This window comes from Lepisosteus oculatus, chromosome 28 (genome assembly GCF_040954835.1).
Source record: "Lepisosteus oculatus isolate fLepOcu1 chromosome 28, fLepOcu1.hap2, whole genome shotgun sequence".
In the NCBI taxonomy this organism is placed as follows: Eukaryota; Metazoa; Chordata; class Actinopteri; order Semionotiformes; family Lepisosteidae; genus Lepisosteus; species Lepisosteus oculatus.
The window spans coordinates 5,278,659-5,293,229 of NC_090723.1; the positions used below are offsets into that span (position 1 = coordinate 5,278,659).

At 48.7% G+C, this 14,571-nt stretch overlaps 1 protein-coding gene across 2 annotated transcripts; it reads left to right on the top strand.

The window, feature by feature from the left end:
• Positions 1-383: 383 nt before the first annotated feature.
• dhx58 (DEXH (Asp-Glu-X-His) box polypeptide 58) lies at positions 384-11,741 on the top strand. Of its 2 annotated transcripts, none has more exons than XM_015362111.2 (13): positions 384-579; positions 970-1,174; positions 1,761-1,965; positions 2,846-3,036; positions 3,716-3,832; positions 4,575-4,701; positions 5,485-5,676; positions 6,103-6,359; positions 6,898-7,047; positions 7,885-8,046; positions 8,588-8,778; positions 9,114-9,207; positions 9,828-11,741. In XM_015362111.2, the coding sequence occupies exons 2-13, from the start codon at positions 1,007-1,009 to the stop codon at positions 10,017-10,019; spliced, it is 2,046 nt and encodes a 681-aa protein (XP_015217597.2). In that variant the 5' UTR covers positions 384-579; positions 970-1,006; the 3' UTR covers positions 10,020-11,741. The 2 variants fall into 2 exon arrangements, with proteins under 2 accessions (XP_015217597.2, XP_006638307.2); XM_006638244.3 differs by having other exon boundaries at positions 386-579; positions 989-1,174.
• Positions 11,742-14,571: the final 2,830 nt, after the last annotated feature.

Genomic DNA, 14,571 nt, shown 5'->3' on the forward strand with positions numbered 1-14,571 from the left:
TTTTCCATCAGCTGCTGCGGCTGTGATTTTGTTTTGCTGAAGAATTGCTCTCAGTGAGACACTGGGGACTTCTGCTGCAGGCCTGGGCCATCCGTTTCCTTTTCGTTACCTCATTGAGCAGGGCTCCTCTGAGGGGGGTGCCCAGACTGCAACCCTGTAAATACAGTTTTGCCTTCTGAACTGTGTCTGTGCTGTGGAATAAGAAACGATGCCATTATCTAAACAGAAAGAAAATTCTAACTGAATTTAGAGACCAGTGTTAATGGGGAAACAAAAGGAGCCAACTCAAGTGCAGTACTGTCAAAGCTGTGTGAGTGGATTCAGTGCTTTTAGGCTGCTTGTCTATATCCTGGCTTTCCTGGCTGTCATTTCCAGAGTAGGCCTCGTGCTGTCCTTCCACATACTCCCTCAGGGAGGCCCTTGTTTGGAGTGTTGCTTCAGTTTCGATTTCTGCTCTCGACTCCGAGAGCTGAGTATTTAAAGGTAAGAGGAGGCGGATCACATTGCTGAGCTCGGGCACTGCGACAGCTGCTTCAGAGACGAGTTCTGTGTGGCAAGGAAGAGAGGTTCCAGTTCTTGGTGAGTGAAAAACAAAATTCTACACCTGCATATGCATGTCTTTTTGTTTTTGAGGCAGTGGCTTTATGTTCTGTGTCAAATGTCTCTGTGCTCTTAATGGATCATGTGCTTGTGAAGTAAGGGGCATAACAGGAAGTACCAGTTCTTGCTGAGTGGGTCATAATATTGAAAATAAGCTTGCATAGCTGTAGGTGAGCTTACAGGTAGTTAAACACAGATGATCAATTGGGATTTCGGGATATGTTACTCTGGATAATTTAAACTTTGTGGTACATCAGAAGAGAGAATCACAGCATAAAAAGAAAAGGAGGAATCGAGGAAGATGAGACACAGAAGAAACACTACCAGCTTTCTTTGCTGTGTGAGCTGAGCATCGCTGATGAAGAGAAGTATCTGTCTTGTCTTCAAGCTCTTCAGCTTGGTGGCGATGAACCTGTACAGCTATCAGGAGGAGGTGGTCCAGATGGCTCTGGAGGGAAAGAACATTATCATATGGCTCCCCACTGGAGGGGGGAAGACCAGGGCGGCGGTGTATGTGACCAAGAGACACCTGCAGACAAAGCCCAGGGGGAAGGTGGCTGTCCTGGTCAACAAGGTAAGGCCCCAATCTGCCATGTTTGAGAACCATGGATCCAGCTGAACAAACAGGCGTGCTGCGCTGAGCAGCGTTGTCAGTGAAGCTCTGTTTACCTTACCTGCAGTCGGTAACTTTGACTTGAAAGAAGACTGAATGTGATATAAAATAGATTATCATGGAAACTAGTTTAAGCACTTAGAGGTATAAATCAGAAGTCTGTTATGGAAAGAGGGGGAGTGTTTCAAATGCAGCACAGATCTACAGCAGTAGATCGGATTTAAACTGAAGTGTTAACAGCCTGGTTGTTGTAATGTGAATACGACTTCATTTCGTTGGAAAAAATGAGGGATAATTTGGATTAAATGGGCAATCATCCGAATTTAATACTGTTTTTTCAGCATGTCACTGGGATAATTAGTGCTCAGATTTATTTTAGGAAGAGTAAAATACTGTACTGTACGTGGACAACAAATACTTTGTTAGCAGCCTCTGGAGTTCTCATGATTGTAAGGTCCATTGTTAACACAGAACATGTCAGCTGTGCTCTTTCAATGCCAGGGAAACGGAACCTGTCCCAAATCCCACATCTTTCCCTTTGGTGCAGGTGCACCTGGTGGACCAGCATTACAACAAGGAATTCCGGCCTTTCCTGGGGAATTCCTACGCCATCGCGCACATCAGCGGAGACTCCGACCAGAAGGATTTCTTTGCCAAAGTGGTGCAGGACAATGACATCATCATCTGCACAGCCCAGATCCTGGAGAACGCCCTGAAGAACACGGAGGAGGAGAAGCATGTGAATCTCACAGGTACAGCGTTTAGCTCGGCAACAGGTAGTTGGAATGTCCTCAGGTGCCCAGAAACAGCAGCTGATCTTCATTTGATCAGTGTTCAGCATCTTAAACAAGGTGGCAGACAGACCAGCCAATAAAGTCTGCACCTAGAAAGGTGTTTCCCAACAAAAGTTTTCAGAATAGTTAAATTTTTGTTTTGAACCAGTGCAGCAGCATGCAGCTCAATAAAAGGAACAAGCACAATGAAGGCAGCAGTCATGTGTCTTATCGCAGAATCTTATAAGATTTCCCAGGAACATGTTTTAGAGGTTGATCTGTAAACATCAAGTAATCTAGGATTATACTTAATGTGTTGAGGACCTTTCTGGACGGTCAACACGCTTTACAGGGGTGATGTGCAGCCCCACCTGCATGATGTAACAACAGCCAGACTGCACCAGTCCTCTCCCCACACACCAGCTCTCAGTGGGGAGGAGAACAGAGTGATAAAGTCAGTTCATAAATGGGGATTATTAGGAGGCCATGATTGGTAATGGCCATTGGGAAAGTTGGCCAGGACACCGGGGTTACACCCCTACTCTTTTCGAGCAACGTCCTGGGATTTTTAATAACCACAGAGAGTCAGGACCTCATCAGAAGTAAGGGTGCCTTTTTACAGTAGAGTGTCCCCATCACTATACTGGAACAGTAGGATTCACACAGACCGCAGGGTGAACACCCCCTACTGGCCCCACTAACACCTCTTCCAGCAGCAACCTTAGCTTTCCCAGTATAATGTATACCTAGAAGAGCATGTCAATTCCTGTCATTTCTAGTGTGCAATGACCTGCCTGGCTCCTCTGAGAGACCCAGAGTACCATGAGCCCCCCTAACCTTGCCCTCTTCCCTGTGGCAGACTTCACGCTCCTCATCTTCGACGAGTGCCACCACACCCACAAGGATGCTGTGTACAATAAGATCATGGAGTGCTTCCTCGCCATGAAGCTGCAGAGGCAGGGGGACTTGCCTCAGGTGCTCGGTCTCACTGCCTCCCCAGGGACCGGAGGGGCCAAGACCTTTGAGGGAGCCATGGAGCACGTGCTGCAGGTCTGTGCCTCTCCTGACACCCGGACCCTCTCCTGAACACAGGCTTGCCGGAGTGCACTTGCCCTGAATCGCACCGACAGAAAGAGAAGCTCCCAAATTCAAAGTGCGATGCACATGGGAATCCTCGTGCACAAGCGCACACACGGACATTGGCCCCAGACAGATGCACCGCACCTGTTGTGTGTGCATCACACACCGAGCTGTGCAGCTAGTGAGACAGATTCAGAAGCAGGAAACATCGGCACAGAAGACATGGGTCTGTACACATCTGGAGCAAATTGCCCAGCTATGTTTGTCTCTTTAAGGAGACAGCAGGACAAGATCTCCAGTTCATTAGGCTCCTTGTTTGTTTTTATTTTCTCATTAGCGCTGCAGACAGTGGAGAGGAATTCTTTTTACAGTTTACAGTACACAGTACACTATGAGCACATTTTCAGTTTTTCTTTCCAGTTAATTTAAAAAGGTTGTGCAAATGATTGCATAGCCTCAAGTCAGTGAATGCAGTCTCCCCTAAGTTGAACATTTTCTCTCCCCAATAAACTGAAACCAAATAATCTGGTTTTTGGACACAAAATAGGAGGCATTTTTGAGAGGAAATAGCGATCCGTGTCTCTTCAGTACCAAGTGAGGTGTTGTGACTCTGATTGTCATCTCTCTGATGTGCTGTTTGCATGGGCAGATCTGTGCGAACCTTGACGCGGCGGCCATCGTCTCCTCGAAAGTGCACCACAAAGAGCTTCAAGCGAAAGTCCCCAAGCCGAGAAAGCAGTACGACATCGTCAATCCGCGACTGCTGGTGGGTGACTCTACTGTTTCACATGAGCTGCGGGTGAAGAGCTTCCCATGAGAATCACACCTGTACCTAACTGTACTACTGACAGATCATGAAACCCTTGCTACCCCACAGCTTCAGGATACTTAGGCTCAGTTCAAGAGTTGGGTGTCTGTCTATGTGGAGTTCATATGGTCTCTATTTGTGTGGACTTCTACTGAGGCTTCACTTTCCTCCCATCTGTGCTTCTGAGAGCAGCCCCAGCTTCCTACAGTTTACACTGGGAATAGTGACTAATTGTTAAAGGACATGTGATATGCTTGCTCCATCCCTCCATTTTTTTAACCACTTAATCTAATACAGGGTTGCAGGGGAGTCAGAGACTGTCCCCACAAGCAGCTAGCACAAAGCAGGATGCACACCTAAACAGGGCGCCAGTCCACAGCAGGCTCAAGCTCACACCAGAGCCACTTTTCCCAGAAGCCAACGAGCCTACCTGTATGTCTTTAAACTGTGGGAGGAAACGCAGGGAGAACTTGCAAACTCCACATAGACAGTGCCCTAAACTCCAGAATTGAACCCAGCACTGTGAGACAGGGATGCTGAGCACTGCGCCACATGCTGCCCATGTGACGTGCTCGCCACATTTTAATAGAAATGGCTGGTTTATTTTTAACGGTTGTCTCCAGCCATTTGTGATCGACCTCTAGCTGTAGCTGATGGGACAGTGTCAGTCAGTGAGGGCTGACCTCTTTGGTTATCCTAGGACCCCTTTGGGGACAAGCTGAAGGAGATGATGAGGCAGATTCACAACTACATGGATGCTGAAGGGATCAGCCGGACGTTTGGCACTCAGGAGTACGAGCAGGAGGTGGTGCTGCTGGAGAAGAGAGGTGAGCAGGGGGCACATCTCAACCGTTTCTTTCTGCAGCTGCACTCGAGACGTTTCTTTCAGAAAGTATCAGCTGAGAACTCCAGTTTCCACCAGTGTTCTCCGACAGTGAATCCGGTTAAATGGAACAAGGGTGGGGCAGAGAAGGTGTTGCCAGGTCCCCTAAGGAACCATCCTCAGAATATTATATTAAAACTGGACAAGAAGAATTGAAAATAAGCTCAGTTTGAGTCGGGATTGATTTCAGTTCTTGTTGCAGTTTACCTTTTAACTATGGTATTTCATAAACAATTTTTTTCAGTAGATAAAGAAACTTGCAAATGATCCACTCCAGCGCCTTGTTAGTTAAGGTTTCATTAAGGTAATTAAGCAGGGCTGGAATAAAAACCAGCAGATGTGTGGGCCTCTAGGACCAGGACTGGGAACCTGCGCTGTAAGGGCTGGTCAAGATCTGTCCTGCAGGGGCTGGTCAAGATCTGTCCTGCAGGGGCTGGTCAAGATCTGTCCTGCAGGGCCTGGTCAAGACATGCCCTGCAGGGCCTGGTCAAGCCGTGCCCTGCAGGGCCTGGTGAAGCCGTGCCCTGCAGGGCCTGGTCAAGCCGTGCCCTGCAGGGCCTGGTCAAGCCGTGCCCTGCAGGAGCTGGTCAAGCCATGTCCTGTATGACTGGTAGATGGCTCTTTAGGCACTGGGGCTGGTCAGTACTGATGTCAGAACAGAGAAAGGACAGTGGCGGAGCAGGTTGGAGCAGTTTCAGGCAGTTGCCATGACTTTGTCTCCCTGCAGGCGCGGAAGAGGGGAACAGGCAGATGAGTCAGTGCGCCCTGCACCTGCGCAAGTACAACGACTCGCTGCTGATCAACGACACCGTGCGCATGGTTGACGCCTTGACCGTGCTGGAGGACTTCTACAGCGTGCAGAGGGCCACCCGCACTGGCCTGGACCACACCGACCGCTTCCTGTTCGCACTCTTCCAGAGTGAGTTTCCCCTCCGTAGCCTTCGCTGCCCCCGACTTTGTACCCTTCCGCCAAAACACCACAACCTTCTGCTCACTTGGCCTTCTTGGAGTCAGACAGTACAAAAACACATCCTTTTTACAGATCGGAGTGAACAAACCGAGAAGCTGAACTGTTGGGGGCAACTTCAAATGATGAAAATCTGTGGTCTGGTTAAAAACAGCTTGCTGGGAGCAGGCTCCAGAAATAAGAACTCCTATTTCCATGCAAAAAATATTGATTTAGGGAAGCTGTGAAGGTATTGCTTGTAGTTACAGATGAGCTGCTGTTCAGCTTCACCTTCAATAAACGTGCCTCGTATGCGCTCATCCAGTCCGAGGAGTCTGACAGCCAGGCACCTGGGTGTGTGCTTGATTGCCATGTGCCCGGTTGTGTTTTCATGCCCAGATAATGAGACGGAGCTGCAGCGCCTGGCTGCCCAGCAGTGTTTTGAGAACCCGCGCCTGGCTGTGCTGGAGCGGACCCTGCTGGACCAGTTCGGGGCTCAGGGGAAGTCGCGCGGGATCCTCTTCTCCAAGACCCGCACCAGCACCCGCTGCCTGGACAGCTGGGTCTCCTCCAATCCGCAACTGCAGCAGGCCGGCATCCGGGCCGCCATCCTCACCGGGGCCGGGGTCAGCAACCAGGCGGGCCACATGACGCAGGTACCCCACACGAGCTGCCAGCTGGAGCCCCCACTGGGCTGGCATCGGCGCGATTGCGACAGACACAGAGGTCTCGTCATCCTCTGGAACCGCGACACCTCTTGTCTTCGGTGGACTGGGCCACCCTCCACAGCTTTCTCGAAAGCCAGGAAGTTAAAAGGCAGGCAGTACCTCCTTTGATGGCTGGTGGCTATTTGATCTGAGGATCTCATGCAACTGGAATGGAAACCAGGAGTGTGAGGCTCAGCGTTCAGTTCAGCATGGTAGCTTGTTCCAGACCCTCACCACTCTTTGCGTAAAGTAGTGCTTCCTGTTCCCCACTTTCCCAGACTCTCCGTTTGTGTCCTCTGGTTTGCTTCTTTGCCGATCCCGAAGATGTGCTCCAGCCGGACGTAGCCGAAATGTTTTGGAACCGAGGGTTCGGAATACTTCAGCTTCCCATCGTATTTCTCTGTTCCACGCTAAAGCTTTTCCCTTCGGTCAGCGCAGGGCTTTGCTTCAGCGGGTTATGACTCGGGTCCGCCTGTGCTCTTTGCAGCGGAAGCAACAGGAGACTATCCAGCGGTTCCGGGACGGCGAGCTGAACTTGCTGATTTCCACCAGCGTGGCTGAGGAGGGCCTGGACATCCCTGAGTGTAACCTGGTGGTCCGCTATGGCCTCATCACCAATGAGATCGCCATGAAACAGGTGGGCACACCACAGGGGCTGGGCACCTCATGCGCATCTTGGCACAAGAGAGCAGAGCGAAAAGGAGCTGTGGCTCGATTAGCCGTTTTGTAACTGCTTCATCTAGTTCAGGGTCGCAGGGGAGATGAAGTCTATCCCAGCAAGCAACGGGTGCAAGGCAGGGTCCACCCTGGGTGGGACGCCAGTCCATCGCAGGGCACACACAGATACAGGCACACACACTCACACCAGGGCCAGTTTTCACAGAAGCCAATTAACCCGCTGAGAGCTGGTGTGTGGGGAGCGTTCTGGCGCACTATGGCCCCTGTCGCATCACCCAGGTGGGGCTGCACACTGGTGGTGGTGGAGGGGATCCCCATTACCTGTAAAGTGCTTTGAGTGGAGTGTCCAGGAAAGTGCTATATAAGTGTAAGCAATTATTCTTAATTATAATTAACTTATCACTATGTTTGGACTGTGGGAGGAAACCAACAGGGAGAACATACAGACTGCACGCAGGAGGGACGCTACAGGGCTTGCTGTGTCACTAAGAGCCGAGAGAGAGCCTTGACTGACTAATCTCACTCAGCTAGTTGCACATCAGTCCCAGTTGCACAGGATCCAGACTCATAGAGCTCAACCTAAACTGCATAAACTGTAAGGTTTGTGTGGCGTTACAAACTGAGCCACTTAGGAGGCCCTATTATTATATGCACATAAGGTGCAGTCATGGAGTGGCAGTTAGTGCTGCTTTTTCATAGGTTTTGGGCTGTGGCACCGGGAGACCTTCTGCGTGGAGTATGCATGTTCACCCCAGGTTCCGGTTTTGGTCACGCTCCCTCTCTCCGGTGTTCCCAGGCCAGCGGGCGTGCCCGGGCCGAGGCCAGCGTGTACTCGGTGGTGGCACCACAGGGCGGGCGGGAGCTGAGGAGGGAGAAGACCAACGAGTACCTGGAGGGGCTGATGGAGAGGGCCATCGACGAGGTGCAGCGCATGCCCCCCCGCGAGTACATGCTCAAGGTGCGTCACTCTGCAGCCTGACCACTCCGCTGGCTTCATGCCAGGCGCCCTGACTTCCAGTCCTCAGAGTTACCCCACATTAACCTGCTAGATGACTGATCTTCTAATGCTCCTCCTCCTGCTGCCACTACTTCCTCAAGTATGGTGCTTGTAAGGCCTCCGGCACAAGAGGAGTTTTTTAATTACTCTTACTGTAAATACTGGCTTATTTGGCCTACACTTTATTTGCACCCATTTATACAGCCTGTGACAATTTGGGTGAAGTCGGTCAAGCGGTACAACAGCAGTGTCACGCCTGGGATTTGAACCCACAGCCTTTCTGGTTCCAAGTCCTGAGCCCTGACCTTTCTAGTTCCCACTGTTGAATATGATTGCATTGACTATAAAGGTGATAGAATCATTTCCCATTATTATTCCATTGGCTAAGCATACAGAACTCATAAAGTTACTTTGACTAGAGATCAGTCATTTTGAGCGGGATCGTTGGCGATCTCAGGAGCACGGTCCCACAGTTGCACTGACACCGGTCTTGCCGTTTCAGATCCGGGAGCTGCAGAAGGAGGCGGTCATCGCTCGCCACCTGGCGAAGGAGAAGGCGGAGGGCAAGAGGAGCCGCTACGGGCCGGCCAACGTGCGCCTGCACTGCCGCCGCTGCAACACCGCGGTTTGCCACGGCAACGACCTGCAGGTCATCGAGAACAACCACCACGTCGTGGTCAACCCCCTGTTCGAGTGAGCGAAGATTCTCTGTTCGTTCTTCCTCTGCCTGAATCTCCAGCATCCCCTTACCCCCTAATCTCTGATGCGTGTTTCCGTTCTGTTGTTGCCCTGGTTTTTCACCTGTGGCGCTGAAACCCTATATGCACTCTATTTAGCGACCAGCCTTCAGACAAAGGCATCTGTTTGTACTTTGTGGGTCAGGCAAAGACCTGGTCAAGCAGCCTGATGTTTGTGTTACGAAAGGGACAGTTCTGGGGTGCTCGTTTTGATATGGCTGGGCCCAGCCGACGCGGCGATGGCTCTGTCACTGTTAAAACTGTCATTTTTTTTCCCTGCTGGCTTTTCAGGTACTACTACCAAAAGGGCGGAAAGGTCATCCTTCCACGGACGTTTGAAGACTGGGAGCCGGGCTGTGCAATTAGCTGCGCTGGTTGTGGCCAGGTAAGTACAGCTGTGCCCAACTTATACCCTCACACTGGGGGAGCTGGCCTGGGCTGAGACTGGGCAGTGTACCCACAGAGTGGGGGAGCTGGCCTGGGCTGAGACTGGATATTCCCCCAGTGCTTGGGCAGTTGCTGAGTTGATTGCTTGTATCTTAATAATCCAAGAAAAGGGATTCAAGTGTTGCAGAGGTACAGGATGCGGGTGGACATGCTTTTGTGCACTTGTACTGAAAATGCAGACAGTAGCACGTAATGCGGAACTGTATTGCCCTCAGCAAAGTCAAGTTTAAAGCCCCTGCAAGGCCTACCTCCTCACCCCCCTGCAGTCATCTGCCCCATCAGCTGTAGAGACCTGTGCACTGACTCATCCTTCTGGGCCATGGTTGTCAGGAGCGGTCTGAGGAATTCCATCAAGCCATTTCGGAAGAGGCCCCACAGAAGTGCACTGCCAAGCCCTGCGAGTTCCCAAGAAACTTGGAAGGGAAAATCATTTCTCCACTACAGCCTTTCCGATAGGCCGGGCAGAATGGCTGATCTCATCCGCATCCGCGTGAATGTGGTGTGTGCTTCCCAAAACAGTCCCGTGATCTAAGTGTGTGCTTATTTCTCGCCGTGCAGGAGTGGGGCATGGAGATGATCTTTAAGGGAGTGATTCTGCCCAATCTGTCCATCAAAAACTTCGTCATGGAGACCCCCGACGGACGCTTCTCCAAGAAGCAGTGGAAAGACGCCCCCTTCAGCATGGAAGAGTTTGACTACATCGAGTACTGCAAGAGAAAGTTCTCCGACTCCCTGGGTGACTTGGCCTAACACCATTCACAAAGCCCCTCAGATTTTAATCCTCTTAAATTGTTCACACCATGGATTCTGTTTTACACATGTGCGACAGAGATGCCTTTCTATTTTTACATATAGAGAAAGTGCTTGGGCTTGAATTCTGTCCTTGTCGTCAAAGACCCGTTTTTGAGTTCAGGGCTTTGTGGATGTCCTGCTCGCCAGATGTAGGATCAATGAAATACTGCAGCCTCCTTCAGTGCCCCTTGAACCAGGTTTTATCTCGGCTCTTGCTAGGGTGGTGGGACTATCCCATGAAATTTTCCAGCCGATTATTTTAATGAACTGCACAGCTCCGCGTGTTCGGTGGAGTGCTGAATACTGGCTCGTGGATAAAGAAGCATCCCTGAGGCTCACAGTTTGAATACTGGCATTAATTACAGTTGCCCTTTCAGAAAGTGCCTTTCCAGTCCTCTCTTCTCCTCTTTCCCGGTATTCAAGTCTCTGAAGAAACGCTTTAATTTGGCTGTCACCAATGTACTTATTTTTCTAGAAAATTACTGAACGTAATTATTGAGACGGACAAGGCAGAGCTAAAGAAATGAACTGACATGTCTTAATCACAGCCTGGCAGTTCCTTTCAAATGATAAGTGACCCAGTGCAGACCAGACTCAATCTGTCTTGTTGTTTTTTTTTTATTTTGACTTCAGAGCTCCCAGTCTTTTTTTTAATTCAAGTTGCACATGGAGGGAGGGCCTGTTTTGGAAAACCACTGATTTGCAGGCAGGGCTTTTACTGAGCAGAACAGAAAATGTTCTCAAAAGAGGGCCTATAATAATGGATGACAGGGGATCGTGTGTGCAACACTTTTTTTTGCTCATCTTCTCCTAAGACGGTAGTGTGTAATTTGTAACCGCAGAGTGTCATTTCCTTTTCAGTGAAAACTGGCTTTTTTTTTTTACTGTTGCCTTTTCAGCACACAATATTTCTTGGGTAAATGACTTTCTGCACTGCAAGGACTCTGAGATCCTAGAGGTCTTGTGTGTCAGTTGTTTTTCAAGATCTGCTCCAAAGCAGTCCTCTGTGTGTTGCAATAGTGAGAAAGTGTAAACCAGATAAGCTGCTGACAATGGTATAGACTTGATGAAGACGAGCAGTTGTGTATCATCAGCATGCGATATTGTATTACACATACCAATGCCCTTGGTCAGGTTAGTGCACCTGCATTGTCTGTGCCCAAGGTCTCTGTTGTTGTCTTTCTAAGGCCACAATCCTGCATGCTAGGCTTTTTTAGCTCAAAGGCATCTGTGTTCCAGGATTTAGTCAGCAGTTCTTTAAAAGCAGCACATGGATTCGGGTTGAAGGTGATCCTTTCAGTCGCAATGCCTGCTGCACGTACAAATCAGTGCAGGTTTTAGGTTATGCATAGATTTTTTAATTCAACATTCCTGTCATCTCTGTACTGTTTTAGGAAACGTATGTTGAACATAGTTACTAAAACACTGCTGCTCACAAATGCACTTTAATTTCCCTTTAGAGAAATGCAAACATTTGTACTGAATTACATCAGGTACTTAGTTGACTCATTTGACCTCTAGATGGCAGTGTTGTTTAGTGTAACTGGAGTGACCAAATGGGAAACTAATTCCGTGTTTTATTCTGTATTTTGTTTTGTTTTTTTCAGATGTCTGGTTCATTTATATGTTTTAAATTGTTTATTCCTTATAGAGAACTGAATAAAGTTTTTTTTTGTCTCATTAAACATAATCAAAAGAGTTGTTTTCTGTGGGTATTGACAGGCTGTTATCGAGAGGACTGGTTAGTCAGAACTGAGTAAACTAATACACAGGCCAAAAGACTGAAATAGAGTACCTCATTCCCAAGAGAGCTCAAGGTTATAATGGCAGGATCCTACGTTGTACTGGGTGAAACATGCAAAAAGAATTGATGTCCTGGGACCAACTCCCAAAAACAAGTCTGCCTTGTTTCCCTAACTAGTCATGGTCAGTGGGCCAGGGGACAGAAAAAGGACTTTAAGGCCAGACTGATGAAGACGTAGCATCAAATGGGCTTCATGCTGACCCCTCATGCTTTTCATGTTGACCCATGTGGTGGTGGACTTGGCTCTCTTTGAGAGCCTGGCTTCTATAACGCAGCACAAACACTTTCTCGCCTGAGTTGTGGTAGATCTTGGACAGGCCTCCCTGCTTCACTGTCAACTCTGGAGTAAGGAGGGAACACCAGATCGATCGGCCCTGATGCACAAAGATGACAAACAACAAGAATGGAGTTTCTGGACCGTGATATTATGGTGACCATGCGGCTGAAGGGGTGGTCTGACCTCTGAACTGTGGTTTCAGCTGTCAGTTAAGCGTTTCAGATTGAAGCTGATATTTAACACGGGGGGGTTAACTGCTGTCCCCGCTCCAAGGGCAGTTGTAGGTGCTCAGTAGGCCTCTGATCTGCCCTCCTCCTGTCGCTATGTATGCCCTTTTTCAGATGTTTCTTTTTCCTATTATTTATGCTGTTGTAGGAAGATTTTAATCAGCGGTTTGACTGAAGCTGGCTTTTCACTTTGTTGAACAATTGCAAAATATCTGTCCCACAGTATAGTAATCCTACTCGGAACACACAGCATGTATCGGCGCTGTAATGTGTTAACGTCGCAGGAGTCTCGTCACGAACATTTGCATGTTTTGTTTGTTTTTGAAGCTATTCTCGCGACACTTAATTTGCCCATCTGCAAAAATTAATTATAACCGAGGACGTGCTGTACATTTCTGTTGGGTTTTTTTTTTTGTGTTCAGGCGTCGCTCCGTGATTGAGATTTCATTTGGTCTTTCATTGCGTGTTGTTATTAATCAGCCTGAAACCACCGCTTTGTCTTCTCTCTGTGGCGCAGAGTCCGTGTTTGTCAAGCCGCAGATTCAACGAGTGCTCTTAAGACGGGCCCCGGCTTTCGAGCGCGCCAGAGGAACAGCTGTACCGCAATTAATAATGAAGGAGCCGCGCTAACAAGCTCGTTTGGGGTCTTTTAAGGGAATTGTTTGAGCTTTGCCGTGATGCCTGTTTAACTCCTTCGTGTGTTCGCTGGGCTTGGCGAGTATAACGCACCCGCAGCCTGAGTGACACTCTTGACGCAATTTTATGCTTTATTTATAACTATTAACCAAAGCACTTCCACTTCCTTCAGCAGGGTCGGATCGGTTTGACATCACTTCATTCATTCACATGTCGGCTTCTGTCAAATTCCACCCCTTTCCTGCCTGCTCTAGAACTGAGAATGGTTGGCACTTCTTTACACAAAGGGTTGTGGGAGAATGGAACAAGCTGCCCAGCCCTAATGTGGAAACTGATACCCTGGCTTCTTTCATGTCTCAGGAGGAGGAGATCCTTGGATCAGTTAATTAATGGCAAGCAAACGAGCTTGATGGACCAAATGGCTTCTACTTGTTTGTAATTATTCTTATAGTTAAAATTAAATAAGTAAATAACCTTTCTTATTTCTTACAGAGTGTGCCTCTACATACATGTATTGCATGTGGCAATTGCAGCAGGACTTTGAAAAAGGGGAATAAAATGTGCACTTCTGCAAAGTTGTTCAGTTATTCTGTGGGCTTTCAGTGCTCATCTGATTAGTCAGCGGACTCAGCGCACTCAGGTCCACCAGTCTCACGGGGTTGTCACAGGACTGCTAGCTGAAATGCAATCCAGATTTTCCTAATGACAAGGAGCAATAAGGCAGCACCGTCTTTAATAATAGAAGAACGACTTGGCTGGATCTGGAAAGAAACGGACCAGATTGCTGAAGAGCTCGTGGACGTTGCTCGTTTGACAGGCTGCATCAAGCCCAGTCCCCGGCTCGCACTCACAGGCCCTCTGAACTTCTACTCAGTCAGTGTTGCAGTGAGCGGGGCTGTGGCAGAAAAAGGCCTGCAGGTGGCCAAATGACACGATGACATGAAAGCCCATTCTTAATTAATTAACGAGCTGTGCCACTGAGGGATATTATCTCTGGGCTACCTTGCGGCATTCCTCAAATTAAGCCACAAAGTGGGAGCTGTTGTCAGTGTGGACGTCTGTTGAACTATATGGCTCCGACTCTAACACCCACAGACTAGCTCGTGCCGAAGCAAAAGAACTGACTGTTGCCACCATGAAGCAGAAACTTCTTTATTCTGCTTCACATGTGCAGCTCCTTGGAATGGAAGTCTTATCTGTCTTGCGAATGTTCCCTGCAGTGGGGCTGTTCTCTGTAGAACTTTTGGCCGACCTTAAGCATTTTTTTTAGTGAGAACTCTGTGTTAAGTGAATTGAGATATTTTATCCCTATCTCACAAATGATATTGAAATCTGTGTTTGGCAGGCCAGGATGTAATAGCTATGTCAGCTGTCAGCTACTCCTATCCGTTCTGTCTTTACATGGGATAATCAGTATTGATTACCGGCCAAGGCTGAGCAGTGGCACAGTGGTACCATGTGTCTTTGTGAGTTTCATCTGAAACGCGAGACAGTTGTTCAGATTCCTTTACATTGAAGATCGTCTGGGAGCCACTGACTTTGGCTCATTTGGTTGATGTACTTCAC

Coding starts and splice junctions, on each gene's coding strand:
- dhx58 (XM_015362111.2), top strand. CDS start 1,007: ATGAACCTGTACAGCTATCAGGAGGAGGTGGTCCAGATGGCTCTGGAG. Junction 8,047..8,587: donor CCCGCGAGTACATGCTCAAG/GTGCGTCACTCT, acceptor TTGCCGTTTCAG/ATCCGGGAGCTGCAGAAGGA. Junction 8,779..9,113: donor GTGGTCAACCCCCTGTTCGA/GTGAGCGAAGAT, acceptor CTGGCTTTTCAG/GTACTACTACCAAAAGGGCG.